The 25,731-nt window shown below is 45.5% G+C and overlaps 1 protein-coding gene and 1 long non-coding RNA gene across 3 annotated transcripts in view; one reads left to right on the top strand and one right to left on the bottom strand.

The window, feature by feature from the left end:
• LOC128110115 (uncharacterized) overlaps positions 1 to 25,306 on the bottom strand; it is a 30,513-nt gene extending 5,207 nt beyond the window's left edge. Inside the window, exons 1-2 of the long non-coding RNA XR_008218046.1 lie at positions 25,075 to 25,306; positions 22,167 to 22,248 (exon numbers count right to left, since the gene is read on the bottom strand). This is a non-coding gene — a long non-coding RNA (uncharacterized LOC128110115). The remainder of the gene's footprint in view (positions 1 to 22,166; positions 22,249 to 25,074) is intronic.
• A 24-nt stretch (positions 25,307 to 25,330) lies between these two features.
• Positions 25,331 to 25,731, top strand: part of Mark1 (microtubule affinity regulating kinase 1) — a 118,143-nt gene continuing 117,742 nt past the window's right edge. For both annotated transcript variants that reach the window (XM_052737928.1, XM_052737927.1), the window contains exon 1: positions 25,331 to 25,473. In XM_052737928.1, coding sequence (XP_052593888.1) covers positions 25,423 to 25,473 — 51 coding nt within the window. In that variant the 5' untranslated portion in view covers positions 25,331 to 25,422. The remainder of the gene's footprint in view (positions 25,474 to 25,731) is intronic.

Here is a 25,731-nt window from a genome sequence, read left to right as displayed (position 1 = left end):
ATAAGATACCCTGACAGAAGCAGTTTACAGGAGAGATGGTTTAGTTAGGCTTGCAGTTTAGAGAGATGCAATCTGTCATGGCGAGGAAGCAGGGAAGGCCTGGCGGCGAGGCAGGCGGCGGCTGGTCACATTGCCTCTGAACTCAGGAACAGTTCTGGGCAGATCAGCCATAGTAGAGTGTCCAGCTTTTCTGGACTTTGAGAAGACCCAGCAACTCCATTTCCTTTGTACTTTGGCCAGTCCCTTCTCAGATGGGTCCCACTAAACAGACTTGCTACACTCTCCAACTTAGACACTTTGAACAAACAAAGGAATAAGAGCAGTAAATTCTTGTGAGGAACACACAGACGCTGTCACCATGTTCTGTGCTGGCCGGCCAGTCTGTGTAAGCGCTCAGCACAACTCTATAAGATGGGTGCCATTTCCATCTCCATCTGACAGACACGGACGGAGACTGAGGTACATAAGGTGATGGAACTATCACTCCTCATCCTCGCCATTTCACTGCTCTAGTCACCCCAGCATCTCTAACGGACGGTGACCCCCTCGTGGCTCTGGGGAGATTTGTCCTGGTTCTGGGTCTTTTCTTACACAGATCCGATCAGACCTTCCTGTCATAGTTTCCTGTGACTGGGATAAAGCACTCTGACAAAAGCAACTTATGGGGAAATGGTTTGTTTTAGCTCAGGGGTCAGGCTACACTCCATCATGGTAGGAACGTCAAGTGCACAGAAACATAAAGCAGCTGGCCATGTGACATTTCACGGCTGAACAGAGAGGGGAGGGTGTATGTTACTGCTCTGCTTCTTTTCTTCACTTGCACAGCCCAAACTCCCAGCTGGGGAATGGTGCTACCCGCGGTGGGCAGTCCTTCCCCTGTCAATCAGTACAATCAAGATAGCCTTATCATAGGCATGTGCTGAGGCTCATCTCCTGCTCAAGTCTAGATTTCTTGTCAAGCTGACAATTAACATTAATTGTTGCACTTCCTGGGTGGTTAGTTGCTCCTAACCTGGGATGTATATCATATTTCTCCTCTAAGTTTTTAGCATACCTAAGCAAATATATATATATATATATATATATATATATATATATATATATATATATATATATATAATATCTATCAAAGAGGCCCAGGAAACTCTACAAGGTCCTCCCAGTTAAATGCAATTACTATTGTGAGAACGTCTTGACCAGTGGAGTGGGGATCGAAGTTCAAGTTGGTCCTTATGCAGCTACCACCACTGCACATCAGCTGCTCTTCACAGGATGAGAACAGAGCACACAAAGAGCCTTCTCAAAGTATGTCCCTGTACCAAAAGAACACATTGACCTCCTGAGGGGATACGGTCATTTAGTCACTCCTAACATAAGCTAATGCCAGCATGGGGGTTTCTGACGTGGGGGAGACATGCTCCTGAGCGAGTGAGGGTCCTCCTTCCCTTCTCTTTGTATCCAACACGGCGGTAGGTAGTGAAAGCGCACCAGTGAGAAGTGAAGGGCAGTGTGGCTTAGATGAGCATTCCCCAAGTGTCCATCTCTTAAAGGACTGGTCTCCAGTATAGTGCTAATGGGAGGAGGAGGTGGCACCTTTAAGAAGAAAGGCATTGTGGGAGGTCTTCGCTTATCAAGACATGCCTTTGAAGGGCTCTGGTCCTTTTCTTCCCTTCCATTTTGAATGTTGATGTAAGCAATTCTGATTTGTCACAAACTTGTATCATGATGTGTCTCTTCACAACCGACAGGCCAACCAGTCATACACCATCCAGTCGTGTGCAAGAACTGTGCCCTAACTGTGAGCAATGAATCCTTCCTCCTTATAAGCTGGTTGTCTGAGTATTTTATTATAGTGCCAGGAGGCTGACTAACTCCTGAGAGGGGGATGGTAGGTGGTTATTCAACTTCATTTTCCTCATCAACCCAGGCCTCATGTACATATGGCCTAAAGCCCACTCACTTGTGTTTCTTCCTGTGATAGCTGGTTTTGACTGTAAACCTGACAGGCTTTAGAACTACTGTGGAAACACACCTCTAGATGTGTCTGTGAGAATATACATAGAAATATTTACCTGAGGAGAGAATTCCCACTCTGAACGTGGGCAGCACCATCCTACGGGCTGAAGTCCTGGACATGATAGAAAGGAGGAGAATAGATGCCAACATTCGTCTCTGTCTGCTTTCACCTCACCTCAGACCCCACGGTCACGCCTCCCCCGCCATGATGGACTGTGTCCCCTGAAACTGTGAGTGAGAACAACCCCTTCCTCCCCCAATTGCTTGTGTCAGCATCTGCTCACTCCCAAAAGTGACAGCAGACAAATTGTTTATCAGCCTAATGCTGCTTCACTGTTGATGTTAAAGCCTCCTTCTCAAATTATAATGAGTATTAAAAAATAGAAACCTACAATTCGTAAGTGTATGGGGCTGAGTGAGGGGCAGTCTGAAAATACCACGGGGAAGCTACTGGCAGATCTGGCTTTCTCTGATTTCCCCGATCCCTCTAGGGGTGGTTCGGAATAATTTACTAAGGTGAGAAGGACATCATCATCAAAGTAAGAGCATATTTTTTTGCACAACATTTGTGCTCATTCCATATAATGTACCTTCATCTCACACAGCATCGCTGGATGCACAGAGAGCGTTCACCCTAATGCTCATCCATTAAGGTAGAGCATCCCTAGCACATCCCTAGCAGAGCCATCACCAAGGCAACTGATGGATTTAGAGTTGTGTTCTTGTTTGGCTGACCTGCCCTAAGTTCTTCACTTTGCACTCTTTGTGAGACTGCTTGTAATACTATGGCATGATCGTTTTTCTTTCTGAGACCCCTTCCCCACCCATTTCTTCTAAAAGCGTATGAATGCTCCTGTTGAATACTAGAAACTCAGGAATCTGGGTAGGTGGCTGAGCTCACGAAGTGTCTGCTCTGCAAGTGTGAGGACTCCACTTTAATCCACAGCAGCACGTAACAAGCTGGATTTAGTGGTGCACGATGGTAATTCCAGCACTGAGGAGGTCTCAGAGACCCTGTCTCAAAAACCAAGGTGAGTGGTGTCTGAGGAGGAATGACACCCAAGGTCATCTTCTGGCTTCCACATGTGTACACACACACACACACACACACACACACACACACACACACACACCCCTGCACATATGTGAACACACAAAAAAAGACTATTAGCAGTCTATGAGCAATCTAAAGCCTTTATTTTGAGAAAACTTCTCTTTCTCCGTCTCCTTGGAGTTCAGAACTGAAGGTGAAGGATAGACTTGTGTGTAGCTCTTCATCCGAAGCACCTTCACTATAGCAGGAAACCTGGCATGGACACAAGAGCTCAGAGAATGCTAACAAACATGGGTGGCTCATCACGTGCAAAGATGCCAGTGGCCTATGAATGACAAAATGACCCTCCGATCTCTACTGCCCAAGTTCTTGACCACCCTGGAGGGTGCTGACTATTACCAGATCTCCCTACATCTTTAGATGAGAAATAGCTAGTGAAAGAGTATCTTTACATGTTGGTTAGTTTCTTGTCAGCTTGCCACAAGATAGGGTCATCTGGGAAGAGAGACTCCTAATTGAAGGATTGACTCCATCATATTGCCTGTAGGGATGTCTGTGAGGCTTTTTTTTTTTTGATTAATGATTGTTATAAAAGAGCCCTGACCACTATGGACAGTGCCAACCATGGCGAGGTGATCTTGGGTGGTATAAGAAAGCAAGCAAGGCCAGGTAGTGGTGGGATATGCCTTTAATCCCAGCACTTGGGAGGCAGAGGCACAAAGATCTCTTTGAGTTCTAGGCCAGCCTGGTCTACAAACAAGTTCCAGGACAGCCAGAGCTGTTATACAGAGAAACCCTATCTCAAAAAACCAAGGAGGAGGAGGAGGAAGGAAAAAGGAGGAGGAAGAAGAGGAAGGAAGGAAGGAAGGAAGGAAGAAAGGAAGGAAGGAAGGAAGGAAGGAAGGAAGGAAGGAAGGAAGGAAGGAAGGAAGGAAGGAAGGGAGGGAGGGGGGAGGGAGGGAGAGAGGAAGGAAGGAAGGAGGAAGAGGAGAGGGAGGGGGAGGAGGAGGAGGAGGAGGAGGAGGAGGAGGAGGAGGAGGAGGAAGAAGAAGAAGAAGAAGAAGAAGAAGAAGAAGAAGAAGAAGAAGAAGAAGAAGAAGAAGAAGAAGCAGCAGCAGCATGCTGGGTAAGCCAGTGCGCAGGGTTCCTCCAAGGTTTCTACTTCAGTTCCTGCCTCCAGGCTCCTCCCTGTGCTCTTGTCCTGACTTCTCTTGATGATAGACTGTAGACTATAAGCCAAATAAGTCGTTTCCTCCCTAGGTTGCCTTTTAATTTCTCAACAGTAAAAGGACCACCTTCTGCATCTCAGGCCACAACATTGGCCTTTTCTTTTTAGTGCTGGGTATTAAACTCAGGAAACTTCTGTGCATGCTAGACAAATGCTCTACCACTGGAGTCTCAGTTCACACCTGCCTTTCAAGAAGAAGTATTTTAAAACAATTTTTAAAACTTTATGGCCTGGTTTCCCTGGTTCATCTCTTGATGGGGAAAGCAAAAGACCTGGTGCCATAAGCCAGTGGAAGCTGTGCCTGAGAGACACTGGGGTCCCCCAGTCATTAATCCTTCTCACCAAAACTCCCTGTTGCTCTTGGCTCATATCTTCAATGTGGGGCATTTCCATCTGGTTGCACTTTGATGTAAAATTGTGGTTCTAATATGATCATAAAATTGGTTTTAAATTGCAATTGTTTGCAAGACTAAGTTAATGGACATTTTATTAATTTAACAGTATGTTTTTAAATTTCATCTGCAAGCCAGAAAGGACAAGAAAACTTCTCTCTCCTCTCTCCCACCGCACTTGAGAAAACAGGCCTTATTACTGAAAACACCCACCAAATGCCATTGGCTCATTTTGTTCATTTAGAAGGGTTTATCCTCCTGACAAAAACAGAGCTACCAGTTCCATGGCACTACCTAGTTTGGTAGCAGAGACTCATTTTAAAGAGAAATCCTTCTCTCTCATTGTTGTGCTTATTTCGAAGAGGACTATCAGCTGCTATTTAGAGGTGGTTCCTAGACTTTCTCCCCCAAGTGAATTCATCTTGAAAGCTACGTCAAGGGTCATTACTTGGGTTCAAGGAAGAGATGCTATTATAGAAAGCCAGAGAGCTCTCCTAGCCAGCTCAATCAATGACCTCTAAAGAACGTCGGCAACCAATTATCATTTTCGATATCCTGTCTGTGGAAAGCCACTGCCGGGAACATCCTATAATGATGGTTTTATCAGCATCTTCTCCCCTGTGATCCTTCATCCCCCAGGCTAGCAGGCTGGATGCACTGTGAATCTGCTGCAGTTCAAGCCCTCCAAATGGTCCAGGGAAGTCTCGGGAGTGTTGGTAATGAATTCAGGTAGCTGCCCAGCACAGAGAAAACCCCCATTTTCTGTCATGTTAGTTGAGCAGGGGGTTCCGAGTTCAGGGCAGGTTTTACAGGGGGTGGCACTCAAATAAAAATTGGATTTTAGGTTTTTGGAGCTGGGGCCCAGCCTCTTTGGAATTTGTCAGTCTTTGTCTTAACGTGGTAACACTGTGCTGGAACCTTCTCTGCTGCCATGCAAGGATGAGCCTCATTCAAAAATACAAGGACCATTAGCATGGGGCCAAGGGACTTCAAAGGATATTCCCATCAACAACCACCAGAAAGGAACAGAAAGAAATGATGTAAGGGCCTGGTTGGTACTGCCACAGCGCCTGACATTGGGTAAGAGGAAAGTTTCTGTCTCTACAGCTCCCCCAGCCCTGGCAGAAACAGATCAGTTCCTATCAGGGTGGTAAGTGCAAGAATGAAATGTGCCTGTAGTAGTGAGCAGATGGAAGGGGACATTTAGACAGACCCTGGAGGCTGTTCACTGAAGGCCCTCTTAGAGATATGGCTTAAGATGATTTTGAAGGGAGAGCTGGAATCATCTAGAAGGAGGATTGTTGTCAAAAGGGACAGAAAAGCTGCATTCTACAACCAGCAAAGTTACACCTGTGACCTTGGACTACAATCTCTGTCTCTAAAAATAATAATACACATTTTTAAAAAAAAAAACAACCCTCATTTGAAAATCACAGTGAAAAGCAAGGCCATGCTCCTGCCCTCAGGCCCTTCTGTCCTTGGAAGCCCCTCAAGGGCGAGCAGACTCAGAGAGGACCTGCTCACTGCAGTGTCTGTCAGCCCCAGCTGCTTCAGGGGAATGCAATGGCACTTTTTTGTATCTCTGCAGTGACAAGTGAGAACAATTGTTCTCCAAGGTCATCCACTCCGGAGAACCACCACGCGTTGCAACCCCAGGGCTTCTGCTGGTGTTTCTGGGCTCTGGCGCACACCGTGCTTATTTACACTTTATAAACGTGTTATGAGCTGCAGGATGAAGGGCCTTGCCTCAGACTTAGAGGACTCTATGCTGTCATGGTTTATTTATTAATTCATTACTGGCAAATCTTAAGTGCCATGAGCCAGACTCTAAGTTACTATGCAAAGATGGCATGGCCTGCTTACGATTCCTAAGACATGTACGGTTCCAGTAGGAGAGGCAGAGAAAAACTAAGGATCATGGCACAGAGTAAATAACTTCTACGACAATGGCATACACTGGCCCAGAACCTTCTGGCAAGCATGGTCAGAGAGACACACCCCGGGAAGACAGGTTTCCTTTCCTTTTCTTCCCTTTTTGTTCTTATTTCTTGGTGACTCTAGGGCATTAAACACGGCATTGGCACACCGGCAGACAAGGGCTCTACCACTGGTCTACATTCCCCCAGCCCCTTTTCTACTTTTAATTTTGAAACTAGGTCTCACTCGGTTGTCCAGGCTAGCCTCAAACTTTCTCTCTAGCCTATACAGGACTTTAAACTTCTGAAATCCTCCCACGTGAGCCTTGCTAGCAGCTGTGATTACAGGTTTGTACCACCAGGCCTGAATGGCCATTTTTGAGCAGATACTTTGAACAAGGTGAAATGGAATGGATGAATATGTATGTGTGAGTACTAGGGGTCGGGGAGGGGGGAAACTCAGTTATAACAGTCACCAGGACACACCCATATGCCTATGCTCTTTCTTCAAATGTTTTAAATACAATTCAGACTGCTTAGCAATTAAAAAATGAAACCCAGCTATACCTATAGCTGTCTCAGTTTTAGAGTTAAATACTAACAAAACTTGATCTTCTTGGTCAGTGAGATTTTAAGATAATAATACATTGTAGGAGATATTGAGCATCATATACCACACACAGCCTTCCTCAGCATCCAGATTTCCCAGGAAGCTCCTTGAGAAAGAACTTTTCAGTTATTCTCAAATATTTCACTGAGTATAAAGTGAAAATGCAGCCATACGTGGTGGTGCGTACCCATAATGCACTTCTGATGACAAGAGGTAAAAATCTCAAGTTAGAGACAAGCACAGGCTGTATACCAAGATCATGTCCCCAAACAACCCAAGTAAAAAGGCAGTGTTAGTCGGCTTCCCTATGCTATAACAAATATACCTGAGCTAAACTGACTTACAAAGAGGAAAGGTTTCTTTTGGCTCATAGTTGTGGAAGTTTCAGACTATGATTGGCCATCCTCTTTGCTTCAGGCCCTGTGGAGATGTAGCATGTCAAAAGCAGCATTCATGGCAACACCATTTGCCTCATGACTAGAAGGGAGGAGACCAAAGTCTCATAGTCCCCTTGGAAGACTTAGCCTTAGGGGGGACAGAGCATCACTTACATGAGCCTACCTACTAAAGGTTCCACCATCTCCCAAGAGCACCACATCTGGGACCAAAAACTTCAGGGAAACATTCCAGATCCAATTATAGCAGTGGTTCTCAACCCCATGGGTCATGGTCCCTTTGGCAAACCTCTACCGCCAAAAATATTTATGTTACAATTCCTGACAGTAGCAAAGTTACAGTTACGAAGTAACAATGAAAATAATTTTATGGTTGGGGGTCAGCCACGATATGAGGTACTGTATCTAATAGTCACAGCATTAGGGAGGTTGAGAAACCACTCAACTATAGCATACAGAGGAAGTCTAAGCTAGCTCGAGCTTCCTCTTTATGCTCAGGGAAACATAAAGTTTTGAGTGAAAAACATGGGTTTTGGAGTCAGTCTGTCTGGCATCAAATCCTGACACCATAACTTTCTAGGTATTGACCTAGAAATCACATAATGCCGATGATCCTCAATTTCATCATTTTACAAACAGAGACTGATGAGCTGGTGCTGTGGCTTAGATGCAGAGTGCTCAGCTGCCAGAGCATTCACAGAGCCCTGGGTTCTGTAGTTCCCCAGCATTGAATAACATGGTATGGTGACCTGGAACTATAATCTCAGAACTGGGGAGGGGGGGACGAAAAGGTCAGGGAGTTCAAGGTCATCATCCACCACATAGTAAGTTTGGTGCCAGCTTGGGTGACACAGCAAACTTCAGGCCAGCTAGAGCTACATAGTGAGATGTTCCCTCCAAACACCAAATACAAACAAACAAAAACATGAAGTGTAGAATAATAGTATAATTATTCTGTGGGTAATCTTAGAAGTGCATTTTAGTACAGCATCTAGCATAAAGCCAATGCTTATAAGTTATTTTATCTATTAGATAACCTGTTGGCTTCATGTATAGTCCATCATATAACTCTTTATATATTGAGCTATCATCTATCTATCATATCATCTGTCTATCTATCTATCTATCTATCTATCTATCTATCATCTATCTGTCTATCTATCATCTATCTCTATCATCTATCTACCTACCCACCTACCTATCCATCATCTACCTACCTATCTTTTATCTACCAAAAGCTATCTACTTATAAATCCTTTCCATTACCCCATACTTACCAGGGAACTGGGATCACCTATAGTTCTGCTTACATTTGAATCACATTTATTTTCACTGACATCAACATGAAACCTTGGGGAAAGGATAAAAATAAATTTCATTAGGAAAAAGGCTTGGCCCTTTGCATGCTTTATGACGGGTCCTGCTGTGGACAATGAGACCCTCTCAAGAGAGAAGTATTGTAGGACCGGGGACATTGAATCTCAGAGGCAACTGCAGAGTGGGTGTACATGGTTCTCCTTGCCATCTCCCTTACCATGCTCCAGTACATATCCTTCCTGGGGTTACCCAGGAGACACATGCTATTGACATTCTTACTTACGTGGTGTCAGAGAGATGAATGGAAAGGTTGGTGGGGATTGAACAATTGTCATGGTCATGCCCTGGTGTCCCCATAAAAAGTAGGCTAGCATGACCTGTATCATGCCTGACTTTTCTCATCTCTTAAGATAGATTTGAGAATATATTCATTTCAACCAAATTACAAGCTTAGGGAAATAACTTAGCCACAAATTAAAGCCCATGATCAGATCAGTCGATGTTGCCTTATACTGATACTGTGTTCTTTGGGGAGAAGGAAAATAATGAAGTGAGCTAGAACAAGCCCAAGACAATTTTTGTGAAGGAACTGAGAATTCGAGGGTAAATTAATATGGAAAGTCAAGAAAAAATAACTTTGGGGGCTGGAGAAATGGAAAGCCGTCAAGATAGACACTCAAAGCCTTGGTCTTCCACATCCATGCATACACACATGAAAACACACACACACGAAAACACACACACACCACACACACTCACACTAGTATTTTTAAGTATTAACTTACTACCTTGTAGAAAAACTAAAGTTCCATATACCTGAACCTTATTCTAGGCATCTACTTCCTCCCTTCCTCCTCTCTCCTCCCTCTCCCTCCCTCTCCCTGCTCCTCCCTTCCTCCTCTCTCCTCCCTCTCCCTCCCTCTCCCTGTTCGTCCTTCTCCTTCCTTCCTTTGCTGGAAATGAACCCCAGGGCCTCATGCGTGTTAGGCAAACACTTAGCACAGAGTTGTACCTCTAGGAATACAAGAATTACCAACTGTCATATTTATTGCAATCCCAAGTGTCAAGGGGGAATTTGCTATTGCAATCACCAGGTAAGTGGAGCTTCACTCAGCCATCCAAGGATGCAGTGAGCCAGAGTCAGAAGATGGACTGAGGCTAACACACTGAGTGTAGTGGGTGCTGTCAGGTGAGCGTTTGTCCCGTGTGGTTAGAGCCTGCTTGTATCGCCTGGACATGTGCAGATTTTGAGTAGGCAGAGCCCAGACGCCTGCATGTTAACTCACTGCCAGGTCATTGCTGCACACACTCAAGTCTGCAAGCTAAAGCTCTGGATTCATAGCTTGCAGCCCCTTTGGACACTGTCCAGGTAAGTAATCTATCGTATATAGAGACCCAGGACACACATATGCCACCAGAAACGGTGTCCTCACTTACTACAACGAGTCATTAGTGTTTGTTTCGTCTTATTCTAATTCATTTTTAAAGCCTGTGATTCATAGTATGGACCACAAATGTGGCTTGAAAAACTCTATATGAAGAAAAACTATTAACCAAGGCTTGAACCTCACGTGGTGCGGAGCTAAGGTTGGGGACACAGAAAGAGAGCTACTTCTCCATTTTAACATAGAAGTTTGAAACTTTCTAAAAGATGGATCTCTTCTGAAACTGTGGCTAAGACAGGGGCCTTGTTTTACGGAAAAATTCACATACATACACAGTTTCTTCTCCCTTTTCAAGGATTTTCTGGATCTCTCTGAGCAAATCTCTCGGTTTTCAGACTCTAGATAAATGGTCATTACACTCTGTGTAGGAGCAGGAGTAAAGGGCGGGCCACCTCATTACCTCGTGAGGTCAGGACAGGGGAAGCACAGGAGCAGATATGCTGCTGAAGTTTAAGATGTTGCTTCTTCCCAACCTTAGGCCTCCTAGCCTTAGAGAATGATGAAGCAAGACACCCACTGGCTGTTTGCTGTTTTCTGTTTTCTCTGATATCACAGGCATGAGGTCATTGGAGAAAAATCTTGCCAGATCATAAGGATGGCTTCTTGAAGACAGTTCTTGAGGAGACAGATGTCATTAATGGGGGTAGCAGAGGTCACTAAAAGCAAGGGCTGGAAGGAGGTTGTTATGGGCTGAATCGGAAATGTCTCCCACGGGCTCATGTGTTGAACACATTTTTCCCCAGCTGGTAGCCGTATTATAGGAGGCTGTAGGTCCTTAGGAGGTGGGACCTAGCTGGTAGAAATGGGTTACTGGTGGGCCTTTGGAGCTTGTAACCCAGCAGTAGTTCCGGCCACTCTCTTCTTCCTTGGCTACCCTGGTGAACAACTCCATACCCTACATGCTCATACCACCATCCATGCCCTCACGCCTTTCCTGCCATGGCAGACCAGGGGTCTTTGCAGCTATGGGCCAAATAAATCTTCCTTCTTTAATTTGTTTTGGCGGTTATTCTTTCACAGTGACGAAAAGTGATGCAGAGGACAAGCATGCTTCTCTCATCCCGGACTCTATTGGCCCTGTTTTCTGGACCACAAATTGGAGGTTGGAAGACATGGCATTTTACCTGGAAGTGTTTCCATCTGACTTAAAAACAGCTACAGCAGGCCCCAGGAATCTCTGTTGGAAAGTCCATTGGGGAATGGACATTTTGAACTTATGGCATGACATCCTGATAAGTCCATCCCACATAAAGGAAAAAAAGGAAAACAAACAAACAAACAAACAAACCCCAAACAGCTTAGGTTGAAAATGTCTGTAGTATTTTACTTTCTCATCCCTGTGACAAAATCCCAGACAGAAAGCTTAAGGAAGGTCTTGCTTATTCTGTTTCACAGTTTGAGGGTACAGTCCATTCAGGAAGCAGAGAGAGATGCACGTTGATGCTCAGTTCAATTTTGCCTTTTCATTCAACCCCAGCCTCTGGAATAGTGCCTCCCACATTTAGACTAGGTCTTCCCACCTAATTAACCTAATCTAGAAACTCCTTCACAGACATGCACAGAGGTTTGTTTTCATGTGATTCTATTCCCATCAAGTTGACTCATGCCAAGGCTAGTTGTCATCTCTGCCGGACTTCCTAAATACCATATCTTAGCCTGGTCTACCTTAAACATGCCCAGAACACCTTTACCAGCCTGTCATTGGGCAAAGTCATCTAACACAAAGCCCATTTTATAATAAAGTGTTGAGCATCATGTGTGTGGTGGTTTGAATGGAATGTTCCTCATAGACTCAGAAGTTTGAATATGATCCACACTTGGTGGTGGTGTTTTGGGGAGGTTTAGGAGGTGTGGCCTTGCTGGAGGAAGTGTGGCATCAGGGGCAGGCTTTAGGGTTTAAAAGCGACATGATATTTCCAGTTTGCTCTCTCTGCTTGTGTTTGTGGTTCAAGATGTGAGCTCTCAGCTTCCTGTTCCAGCGGCCATACCTCTACTCTGCCATCGTGGACGGTCACCCTCTGTCACTCTAAGACTGACTGAGCTCTTTCTTCTGTAAGTCACCTCGGTCATGGTGTTTTGTCACAGCCAGAAGAAAGTAACCGATTCAGTGGGATCCCCTAAGTACCATACATGAATGTGAGGGGGGAAAGGAGAGTTGTAGGGATATTTCCCATCAATGTCTGGTTAATGCCCACAACAACATGGCTTCTAATGCAGGCACATCACTTTTGATCATGATAAAGTTCTAGGGGTAGCCACAGTGAGGTGGGGGTTGGGGGTTGTCCTTTCAAGGACATAGTACCCATTTCCAGTGCTTAAGGAATGACTCAGATTCATCTCTGGCCTTGAGAAACAAAGCTGAAAAAAGGCTCCAAGACGTCCAGGGACGTGGAGCCATTTCCAAATCCTCAGATGCCCCTATGCAGAGTCACACAAAGGTATTTTGAGGGAAGGGCCAGGAAGAAAATGGCTCAGGGGTGCTACTCCAAGTATGACCAGTCCACACATCTTTTCCTGTGGGAGGTACAGAGCTCCTTGTGCTGCAGATAAGCACTAGGGGAACCAAGACTGTTAAACACACAGGGCTGTCTTTTCAAAGGGAAAGATGTATAACCTGTTCTCTACCCAGAAGGCTGGGAGCGGACATGGTTTACAGCCTGGTGACCTCTTACTATCTATGTGGCTGAGACCACAGTGGATCCTTGCCCCACCCTTATCATGAGCCTGTTTTTCTCAGTCAATCTCTAGAACCCATCTTTATGGAAGATGTCACATGTAATTTACAAAGGATTTCGATGTAGCCATGTCTTAAGCTTTACTGTGCGCATGGGATTGAGTTATTTATCACCAGGAAAATTTTCACCAAATTGTGCTGTTCTTAAATATGCCTAAAGTAAACCACTCAGGGTCAGACTCTCAGTTTAACCCAACACCAGCTACTGAGTCGTGTTAAACAGAACTGCCTTCTTTATCTCTCACAGATCGTTACCCTGCTGGCCTTGGTGGTTGCGGAGACCCCCACCCTTTCCAAGCCTGAATCATTTATTCATTGCTGGTTACTGATGGGGTGAGAAGAGACAAACCTATGGATTTGAGAGCATAATTTTTTTGGTTTGCTATATCATTTTTTTCCTTGCAGTGCTGGAGATGGAAGCTAGCGTCCTGAATATGTTTGGCAAGCACACTACCACCCAGGTAGACCCTCCCCCTTCCCTATCTCTTGTGTTTGTTGAATATACTACATTTTATTTTATTTTGTGTGTTTGCATTCATTTTTTTCTGTGAATTCACTGTTATTTTATATTATAAAAAATATTTGTCTTTGACCGGTTTGGAACATGGGGGGAACAGCCAGGCTTCCAGCACACTCTGAATAGCACTGATCTAGAGCAATGCTGTCTCCACATCGTGGGTGAAGAAACCAGGGCACAGAGAATACACGTAACTGAGATGCGTGAGTCAGACGGACTATTCCCATCATCTGGTGTGGTTTAACATCTAGACCCTGCTTCCTCCCCAGAGGAGATGCTGGGGGCCTGGGACCATGATAGTTTATTGTTTAAAGACTTAGTCTCACAAACAAATGGTCTATAAAAATAGCAGGCAGCAAATCAAAGCAAACATATTTCCTTAGAAATGCATTAGCAGATCTTACAAAAGCAAGTTTCGACATGTCAAACTGCAAAATATTCTATCCCTACAAATAGTTGTGGTCTTTTGTTGGAAAGGAATGCCAGAAAACAGAAAATAATACATTTAAACTACAAATAATGATTGTATTCTTCACTTAAGGAAATAGACGGTTGATGGCACTGTAATTTTTTGAAGCCAATAGGTACCAGTGTACAATGTACGCAGTCTATAGAATACTGTAGACACATCCCTGTAAGCAATTACTGTGAAAATTTAGAGAAGCCTAAAGACAAGAGTTGAATGGTCCCATTGGGAGAAAATGGTGAAGGAAGTGAAGATGGTCAGTGATAATCTGAAGCATCATCTTAGTATTATCTCAGTAGACACTAATGGCTCTGCAGTCGCTCTGCAGCCAATGATAATGCCCTCTCCTCAGGAAAGACAATGCGCACTTACAAATGCACACAGCTGAGTCCTTAAACGTGTGTGTTTGAGCAATCCTGTGGGTCTGTTTGAACCTCTCTTCCAGCTAATAACAATTCCTCCTCCTTTCCTGCTCGCGGTGTGCTCTGCTCACCCCCATGTCTTTGCCCCTCACATTCTTTTCAGAAAACATTTGATTTACTCCACTTAAAAAGCAAGTCCTTCTTGTCTTAAACTTTAGTACACTAAAAGCTCAGTTGCCTCAGAAAGTCTTTTCTAATGGACCCCATGGAACTCTGACTCAGCCATCTCCTTGTGACCCTAGACTGCACATTTCCATTCTGTATTTCTATGTAGTTATTTTGCTTGTCCATGCTTTCAGCTCTGTGGTGTTTGTGTGCACATGTTGTGTGGAGTATATATAATGTCTGAGTGTGTACATGCAGTGTGGTGTGTGTGTGTGTGTGTGTGTGTGTGTGTGTGTGTGTGTAGTATGTGCAATATGTAATGTTCACATGCATGTAGGCATACATGTGTGTGATGTATGGTGTGTATATGCCATGTGTTTTTAAGTTTTTAAGGTATGTGTGCATGCAGACATATGTCAGGGAGTAAGATTTTGGTGACGTGATAAAGCAGTGTGTGTGTGTGTGTGTGTGTGTGTGTGTGTGTGTGTGTGTGTGTGTGTGTGTATGGAGGTCAGGTCATGGTGAAGTGCTGGAGCACAGTTTATCAGAATCCAGTCTCCCTATACTGTGTGCTCATTGAGAGCAGAGACGATTTCCCCCTAGTGACATCAGTATATGGTGGACGTGTAAGTAAGTGTGACTGTGGACAACTCTCGTTGGACAGCTGAGGGGATTAAACTGGATGATGAACCATGAACTGCAGGGCCCTTGCGAGGCGTTCAGCACAGGAACCTTTTCACTTTTCTAGTTTATTCTACATGTGTAGGTGTTTTGCCAGCATATATGCCCATACACTATTTGCATGCCTGGTGGTGGGGGAGGCCAGAAGAGGGTGTGGGATCCCCTGGAACTGTAGTTACAAACAGCTGTGAGCCGTCATGTGAGTTCTGGGAACCCAAGGTGGATCTTCTGGAAGAGCAGCCAAGTGCTCTTAATGGTTGGGCCATCTCTGCGGCCCAGGAACCTTTTAATTTTTGTGTGTGATGCTAGCACAATGTTTAGTAGGTGCTGGTTGTCTTTGTTGCCATGATGTAGTGGTGACTGGAGAGAAATGGCCCACAATTACCCTCCTGAGACAGACAGATGGTCATTAGAGCCAACACTGGTAGTTAGGACACACCTGTCTCTCACTATCACCCCCCTTGTGCTAATGGCACTGGTGTCAGGGAAGTTTGCAGGGACTGAGTCATCCTGCGTCTCCACACTCCTTTAGTCATGGAGCATGACGTCATCGTCATAGAAGTAATAGTAATTAATGATAATAGAGGACAACAATGGTAACTAGCAATGCTGAAAGCTAATTATGGTACCTGGAACCATATATTCTACTTACTATTATTATTATTATTATTAATTTTTGAGACAGGATTGCACTATATAGCCCTGGATGACCTGGAACTCACTATGTACCCAGGCTATCTTCAAACTCAGAGACCTGCCTCTGTCTCCCAATTAAAGGCATGTGCCATGACACTAAGCCTATGTTTTTAAAATTTTTTAAATTTCATTTATTTATTTATTTGGAGGGGGAGGCAGTCCACCACAGAGTGCATGTGGAAGTCAGGGGATAATTTGTGGGAGTCAGTTCTCTTCCTCCACCAAGTGGGTTCTGGAAACTGAACTCAGGTCATCAGGCTTGGTAGTAAGCACCCTTGTCCACTGAGACATCTCATCAGCCCTACACTTGGTTTTTCACTTAACTTCAGAACAATTCTGCAATCAAGACTATTTTTATAATTTCAGCATTTCAGATACCCACTTTTAAACTAGAAAGGAAAGGCATCAGCAAATAGTGGGAAGGTTAATCTGGATGCCTTGACCAATGAGCTCTTGAGTAATGAGTACCCAGGGAACGACTACGGAGAGCTAGTGTGTACAGCTTAAGAGTTGTCTACATGGAAGTGACCCTATCCTGAGGTCACTGGACAGAACCACAGGATCTATGAAATGCATGACTTCAGATGAATGAATAAATTGACTATTCTTTTCTCTAGCCAAGGAACCAAGGATCTCCTGTGTGTCAAACACTGTGCCAAGCCCTGGAGATCCCACACTGGACAGATGTTCACCACATCTCCCGGATGGTCATCATCACAATAGCTTTGCAGAAAAAATAGAGTGTATTGTTTTATGAGCTAATGCTATGATACGCTATCTGCAATAACAGGAGACCGCTTCCACAGGGAAGGCCTCTCTAACGCTGTTCCTTTATTTGAAAAAAAAAAAAAAGAGTGCTGCTGAAATGGCCCAAAACACAGTTCCTCATTTAACACATAGTTCTTGTTGAACTAATAAAATCTTAACAGTTTATCGAGAACCGAGGAGCAGAAATCAGGAGAGCACTAGTGACTGATGATAAAGCAGTTCATAAGGAAGAACCGTGGGACTGCGGTTAGTAGAATAAAGCCGGGGTAAGATTACAGGACACGGAGTATGAGCCTGCCGCTCAGCAAGGTGTCTTTACTACGGTTTTAAAGTGCCCTGGCTACTGGTGGAACCAGTTAAAGCTGTTTATACAAACACTTACTGGAGAAAGGCCAGAACATTAAGAGAGAAAGCAATCACAGGTACGTTTAGATCGAGGCTAAGACCTAGCTAACACAATTCATATATAGGCTAGAACTGTTACCTGGGTACTTCTTTAGTTAAAAGAGGAAATAATCAAGGCATACCAGGCAAGGGCATTACGGGAGCTTCAGAATCTGAACTGTCTGGATGCAGAAAGTGCCTATCAAAATGTGATCTTGTATGTGGGTGGGAATTTTTGTCTGTCCTCCATTGCTCTCTCAGAGATGCTCAGAATAGCACCTCCTTAGCGGGGCTGGGGATTTTTAAGAGGATGAATGAAAAGCAAAATGAAAAATGGTGATGATATTCATACATAGGAAAGTCAGAAAACCACCGAAATGTAAGTTGTGATACATTTAAACTAGGAAAAATGAATTAAGTTTATGAAAGGAAACTACAAAGCTAGTGTGTGTGTGTGTGTGTGCGCGCACGCATGTGTATTGTGTATGTGGGTATAAATGCTCGCACAAGCCAGAGAGTCAGTAATGGGTCCTTCTCTGTTACTCTCCCTTATTTTCTTGAGATGGAGCTCTCACTGAACTAAAAGGCAGACTGGTAGCCAACAAGCTCCAGAAATTCTCCTGTCTCTAGCCCCCATAGCACAGAGGTTATAGGCATGGTGTGTGTGTGTGTGTGTGTGTGTGTGTGTGGTTACTCAGGTGCTCATGCCAACCAAGCAAGTGTTCTTATCCACTTAGCCGTCTCTGCAATCCCCAAAGCTAATATTTTATAGCAACAAAATTAGTATAAAACACATGGGAATAATTCACTTAGTATGTTGTCTGTAAAATCAAGTATTGAAATTGCAAGGCTATTACAAAGGAAATTATGTTACATTGTGTTCCATTTGTAGTCACAGATACTAGGTAAAAGATAACCAATTTCTTACTTTAGGGTGGCTACCGTGAGACATTAAAAGGATCCTTTTTTTTCTTTCTCTGTGATATTACTACAAAGCCAGTTTGGAAGCTGTCTGTCTGTCATGGTGGGTGCCTCCACATCTGTACTTCTATGAATCCATATGCAACAGTTGTCCCTTTATTTGAAGAGCATGCTACCCATGTTGAGTTTTCACCTGCATTTTCCAGTATTGCTGAAGACTGGTGCAAACTCCCCACCAAATGCCATGTCCATAGGCCGCATCCCCAGCTTTCACTGCCACATGGCTCTGTGATGCTCAGGCTGTTGAATGAATTTTAAGTAGAGGCCACACAGTCTCATTGTACCAATTTTATCTGCAGCATTGAGTATAAAATCCAGGGTCTTGTGCATCTAGACCGGTGTTTACCACTGAGTCACTCAGTTTTTGAAGACTGTTCTGAGGTTGATCTGCCAGCTCTCTGGCTTCTAACATACCTGGTCACGTAATTCCATTTTAGCTTGTACAACCTACTTGGAAAGGCTATCTCCTGTCCAAGTGCTTGGTGTCAGCATAGCTTAGTATGGTATAGTCAGTACGTAGGAACTCACTTGAAGAGTGTTCTGTTGAAAAGCAGTTCCTCAGTATGGCTAGAATGATTGCAGGAAGACCACTAAGACAGTAAAACCTCCAGCATTACATCAAAGCTACCTGTCGCTGGGCAGTGGTGGTGCACGCCTTTACTCCCAGCACTCTGGAGGCAGAGGCCAGCTGATTTCTGTGAGTTTGAGGCCAGCCTGGGCTACAGACAGTAGAGCAGGACAAGTTCCAGAACAGGCTCCAAAGCTACACAGAGAAACCCTGTCTTGAAAAAACAAACAAACAAACAAACAAACAAACAAACAAAGCTATCTGTCTATCAGAGACAGGGCAGAATCAATTTTCTACCCAGTCACTAGCATTTATTGGGATAATATTCTGAACAATGTGTGAAGTCTTATCTACTCCTATGCCTCGAGTGTAATATTTAATAATCGTTTTAGAACATATTTTCAATTCCTTTATGATGCTTCTTCAAAGCTCAAGGGAACCTGGAAGTGGAGGAGAGAATCTCCAAACATGGAGGATTTAGGAAACTGGGCATATACGAAGTTCTAGGCACCATACTAGACTTTGGGGGGAAAACTTAAAAGGTGGTATTACTTAGCACGCAGCTACATAGGGACCAGCGAGAGACCCAGTGCACGGAACCAACAGTGAAAGAATGTCCGCTGTGCAAAGCTAACACGGACAGGATGGTTGACCAGCTGTGGGGGTGAAGAGGAATATCAGCCCCCAGACTGTCAGGTAGAGAGATGGGATGGACATTCCAGGAAGGGAGAGCGGATGATACAGGCATGGAGGAGACAAGTAGTGCTGAGTGACTGGGGAATTCCAAACAGCCCAACCATGCCCATCACAGAGTTTGTGGGGAACAACAGGAGAGCTCCTGTCACTTAGATATGGATTCTGGTTTTGAGTGTGGAGGGTGGAAACTCCAAGAGTATACTGGGGTGACTCTCAGGCTGGCCCATCTTGGTATGCACTGAGACTGTGAGGACAAGTGCTGTTTAAATAGCCAAAGGATTTTGCATCTCTCTGTGACCGTATATGTACTGCAAGAGGCAGTCCTCTAGGTTTTGGTTTTTTGTTGTTTTTTATGTATATGGATGTTTTGCCAGCGTGTATGTATACCATGTGTGTGCAGTGCCCAAGGAGCCCAGAAGATGGTGTTGGATCCCTACAGATGGCTGTGAGCCACCATGTGGGTGCCAGAATCAAACCCAAGTCCTCCAGAAGAGCAGCCAGTGTTCCTAACTGCTGAGCCCTCTCCTGCTGAGTTTTTAATTTAATTTAATTTTGTGTTTGTGTGCACATGCCTGTGGGTACACATGCATGTGTGTGCACATATATGTGTGTATAGGCCAGAGGTCAGCATGGGGTATCTTCTACAATTGCTTCTTTAGCTTTTTTTTTTTTTTTTTTTTTTTTGAGACAGAACCTGAAGCTCACCAATTGATTATTATTTTGAGACAGGACCTGGATCTCACCCGCCCTGGAGATTCTGCCACCAACCTCTCCAGCACCGGAAATGTGGGAGCACCTAGGTCTTCATTTTTGCATGGCAAGCATTCTGCTGATTGACTGAGCCATTTTCCCAATCTCAGCGTGCGTGCGTGCGTGCGTGCGTGCGTGTGTGTGTGTGTGTGTGTGTGTGTGTGTGTGTGTGTTTGGTGTGTGTATGAAGGCCAGAGGTCATTCTCAGGTGTCACTTTTGAGGAGTCATCCATTTTGTTCCCCACACCTTTAAAAAAAAGCAGATCTCTCACTAGGACCTGGGGCTAGCCAGCTGGGCTAGGCTGGCCAGCACGGCCAGTGACTGGAATTACGCGTGCTTACCACCATACCCCACCTTTTGTAAGGGTTCTGGGAACTGAACTTGGGCCCTTATGTTTGCAAGGCCAGCACCTTAACCAACTAAGCCACCTCCCTAGGCCAGCTTTATAGTTTGTTTGTGTTTTCTGAGGCAGGGTTTCTCTGTGTAGCCTTGTCTGCCCTGGATCTCGCTCTGTAGACCAGGCTGGCCTCGAACTCACAGAGATCTGCCCGCCTCTGCCTCCTGAGTGCTGGTCTTAAAGGCATGCGCCACCGTCACCCTGCAGCCTTACAGTTTTTAAAGTGCAATTTATCTTGAAACCTTTGTCCATTCCACAATTTGAGTCATGAATGTTGACACACAAGGACAACAGGACTTGCTAACCCTTGGAATGCAGTCGGGACCCAGGTTATTTGTGAAAAGAAACGACTTTTTTGTTGGTGGGCATTGGCCCTGTTTTTTGTTTGTTTGTGTTTTTAGCTGAGATCACTCCTTATCACCTTACAGAACTGACCATCCTGTCATCATCTCGAGTGGTTAAATGAAAAGGCGTAAGTGTCCTGTAGACTCTGAAACAAAGTCTGCTCTCAATAAATAATGATTGTCCAGCCATGTCTGTTAGACATTAGATGTATTTTAAACTTTAATTAACTTATTGTGTGTGTGGCTACTTGGGAGGGGGCACATGTGCCACGGTACATGAGTGGAGGTCAAAGGTCACTCTATGGAGTCAGTTCTCTCTTTCCACCTTTACATGGGTCCTGGGAATAGAACTCAGGTTGCCCGCCTTATACCATAACAGCTTTTACACACTGAGCCATTCTGCTGGCCTTGGACACTAGATATTTTTAATTCACTTGACAAAATAAATCTGTAGTTTCATGACTTTACTATTAATGTTGCTATCATATTTGATTCTTTGTTGACAAATGACTGTAATCTGTTCATGCTTGTTTGTATCCTTTTAACATGTTTCTAACTAAACTCCTTAAAAAGATGATGATGTTTACTGCTAGTAATCGTTAGGTGAAGAACTAACTGTCTCTTTGAACAGTGTCTGTTGGGCATGTGCTACTCAATAAATGCGTGCTGGGTACTGCTCTCCACAGAATAAATAATTAATAGCCTCTAATCAAGGCCTTTGACTTTCCAGCATTTAAACCTCTTTATTCTCAATTTGAACTCACAGAGAAGGGCTGTGCAACAGACATGGACTGTAAGCCATTTATGTAAGAGTACATTCCTCAGTATCTACACTTAAAAATTCAAAATAATGCTGAAATTAATTTTAATAATATATTTTTGTTACCTTAACATAGTTAAATATTTGCTTTTTGATATGCAATCCATGTCCATTGATAAGATGTCTTACATCTTTTATTCTCCTACTCTTTAAAACATATGTATTTGATACTTATAGTACAGCCTAATTCAGGTGCTATTTTGTATGTGTGTATGTGTATTTGTGTGTGTGTGAGAGAGAGAGCGAGGGAGAGAGAACATGTGTGTGGTATATGTGTACGGTACCTGTGTATGTGTGTCTTGTCCCCTTGAGACAGTGCCTCTCAGTGAACCTGGAGCTAAACCCCGCTAAGCATTCCTTCTCCCCTGACCCTCCAGTGGGTTACAGTCAGAGTGGCCATACCTGGCTTTTTACATGATGCTTGGGATTCAGGTCTTTGTGTTTGCCTAGGGAGAACTCTTACCTGCTGCTGAGTCATGTCCCCGGACCTTAGTTGTTTACATCTTCATGAGAAACACTTGATTTGTGTTTAGATTGCAGAAAATCTAGAGTTGAAAAAGTAGATTACAACAGTTATATTCTTTCTAAATAACTTGAAAATGTCCAAATACTGAATTGAATCGGCTTCTGAACTTAAATTATTTATTATCAAAATCAATAAAAATTAAATTGACTTCCCAAGTGCTCAGGAGCCTAGTGTAGCTGGTGCCCATAGTCCTGGCCAGTGTAGTCACTGAAAAGTTTCCTCCCTGGGGCGATGGTCAACAGCACTCTTTAGCCACCACCCATGGGAGTTCAGCACTGTGGAGAGCCTCGTTTCTCTGGTTTCGTCACAACATCAGCTTTCTTCTGAGGCTTTTAAACCCTACCACTGTACATCAGAGGCTTCTAATCTGTACATGCCACATTTTGTTAATGGCCTGGAAGAGAATCGCTAAAACCCTTAAAATATTCCTTTTGCCATTTCTCCGTAGTCATAGCTATAAGAAGCTACAAGGGAAAAATTTTGCTTGTAGGCATTTTCATTATTGAGGACTAAGGTTAAACAGTTTTGATCTGTCCTAACCCTTTTTGCTATTTGAGAGAAGAGATCACACTGGGAATATAAAACAGAAGCTTTTTTTTTCCTATGAAAAGTGTATTTTCACTATATACCAAACCTAGGATTGTGGGTAGTACCATGAACTAAATGGCAGTTTTTAAAGGTAGAGTTATTTCTCGACTCTCTTATTAGATAGAATTATAGATCTGGGTTATTAAAAAATGATTCCCTTTGAATGTTTAGTTCCATAGCTATGAAACCTGCTCCGGGTTGACATAAAAAGTGTCCTTTAATATTATTAAATAATAATTGCTCAATTTTAATATTTGAGCAAAGAATAGCAGATGTAGTTGAAAGAGTTTTCTGTGTGGAAGCCACTGGGCCCGGATCCTGGGCTCTCCTTTGAGCTCTGTCTCTAATTAGCCTTATCTCTGTCAGGGGTGAGCTCATAGGTCCTGTGACTGCTGCAAGATGGAACTGTCCCATACATCCCAGATATCTTATTCTGTGTCTCCCTTACCTGATGTCGTGATGATCATGAATAAGCCAATTCAGTGGAAGTTCGTAAAACAAAAACAAATATGCCTGTCTGGGTCACCACAAGGATGAGGACATAGATAATATGTGAAATCCAAGCTACCCACGGAAGAAATGATGGCTATCCCTGTGGAGCAGAGCATCTTCTCAGATGTAGTCGTAACACAAGGGACTTCTGTGTTAGCGTTCAGTGGGGCTGCTGTGTGAGGCACCTTCAGCTGATCAGAAAAGTACAAACTCATGCCTCAGTATATCTTGGTGAACCCAGATCTCTGAAGTGTGGCATTCCTGGGGACACACCATAATTCAGGCTGTGGCCTTGCAATTGGTTCCAAAGCCTAAGTGCTATTTGAGCAGTAGAGACCACGGAAGAGGTCTTGTGATTTTCATTTGCTTTGTGGAATTGAGAAATATTTACAACACAGGATACTAAAGAAATAAATACACAGCTGGTGTTCTAGAAGTGACTGCACACTGAGAGAGAAATATATATATATTCCCTCAAGATATGTGTTTGCTATTTTTAGGCCTGTGTTTTAAGGGTCAAGTGTTAAGTTTTCAGAAACAACTTCTAATGAGTCAGGATAAAAACCATCTGGTGCAGGAATTCTTCCTTCAGATGGATGCATTCAAGAAAGAGGAAGAGTTTCCCATCATCCCAAGATTCCCATTGGATGTTGAAGAAAGCTGTTCAACAAAATCCATCAACCTTGTCCAACCTGTCTCTCCTTTTATCTGCCTGCCCAACCACGAAGGAATTAGAAAAAAAAAAAAAATTGGAAAGAGAAAGAATAGGGAGATGGCAAGATTTTTATCCTAGGGGCCAAGTGTGCAAAACCTCAGAATAAAAACAGGAGTATATTGCCTCGGGACAAAGTACAACACGCACGGTGTGGGTGTGCACAGGACCTAAAGAGAGGCAGGCAGGTGGATGGAAGGGCAAGAAAGCCAACTGGAAGGAGAGTGCCAGGCCACAATCAGAGACAGCCTTCTACTGTCCCTGAATAAATCGGCCTAAGTGACACTTCCTTGTATCCCAGGAAGTGACGATCAGCCAATGTAGACATCGTGATTCCCAAGTCTCACCCACTCCAGGGATGCTGTGGGGTGCGGGGAGCCCTCTTCCACACGCTTTCTGGGCCAGCTCCTTACAGGAGGCTTTTTGTGCCTTGTGTCCAGTCCTGACCCTGAACACCACCTCGGGGCAGAAGGGGACTGAACGAAGGCTGGAGCAACGCTAGGAACTGAAGGCGCGGAGAACTGAAGGGTGGTACCCAACGCTCCCTCCAGTGACACAAATAAAATGCGTTTTTTGAAAAAAAGGAGGGGATTGCGATTTATACGCCTCAACACACCGTTGTCCCCAGTGCTGGTTTAAAAAAAAACAAAAAAAAAACCACCCAAGAATCAAAATCAAATCCCAAGACACGGGAGGTTCTGAGGGGGACAGCCAGATCCGCGGGTGGGGCGAGTCCCTCCTGAAATCCGGCCCGGGGGGCGGGCGGGAGGGCGAGCGGGCGGGAGGGCGGAGGCCGCCCCGCATCCCTAATGAGGGAATGAATGGAGAGGCCCCTCGGCTGGCGCCCGCCCACCCGGCGGCGGCCGCCAAGAGCCTCGGGGCGCTGCGTGCCGCGCCCGCCGCTCCGCGCGCACCGGCTCGGGCCGCGGCTCCGGTTGAGCGCGGCGGGGACGGCACGGCGCGGCGCGCGGGCTCGGGGCCGCGGGGGCCCGGCGCGGATGCCGCAGCGGCAGCGGCGACGGCGGCGGCGGCGGCGGCGGCGGCGCTGCTCACCTGAGGCGGCGCGCGGGCGGCGCTGTCAGGGCCGCGCTCGCCCGGCGCCGCACTGAGGCGGCTCCCCGGGCGCCCGCCCTCCAGTCGGCCCGCGCGGCCCGTCGCGCCCCGACCGACCGGCGTTCTCCCCCGCGCAGCCCGGCCCCCCGCGTCCGTCGCCCGCCTTCCCGCCCCGCGGCGGCCTGCGGGAGCCGCGCGCTCCCCAGTGCGGCCTGCTCGCTCGCTCGCCCGCCCGCCCGCCGGCCCGCGCGCGCCCGCTCGCCCGCCCTCGCCGGAGCCCTTCCGCGGCCCGCGACCCGCCGGACCCCCTCACTCCCCCCCCGGCTCGACCCCAGCCGCCCGCGCAAGATGTCGGCGCGGACGCCATTGCCCACGGTGAACGAGCGGGACACAGAGAACGTGAGTCCCCCACCCCCGAGCCTCCGGCGCGGCCACCTGGGCGAGCCCGGCCTGACCCCTACCCCGTCCTTCCCCATCCCCACACCGGGAGGCCGGGGCCGCCCTCCGCTGCGAGGAGGAGGTCCTGCCTGAGGGGATGGGGAAGGTGATGGAGGGCAGAGGGTGGGCACCCAGGGTGGCTTCGTGACGACCCCCACACACCCCCGGAGTGAATGGATGCTTGGCGACAGCCCACGAGCCAGCCAGCCGGACCTCTTA

The sequence above is a fragment of the Peromyscus californicus genome, unplaced genomic scaffold (genome assembly GCF_007827085.1).
Source record: "Peromyscus californicus insignis strain IS unplaced genomic scaffold, ASM782708v3 Scaffold_14__1_contigs__length_90479793_seg_2, whole genome shotgun sequence".
Taxonomy (NCBI): Eukaryota; Metazoa; Chordata; class Mammalia; order Rodentia; family Cricetidae; genus Peromyscus; species Peromyscus californicus.
The sequence above is the reverse complement of the archived record's forward strand: the minus strand, read 5'-3'. Positions and strand labels throughout refer to the sequence as shown.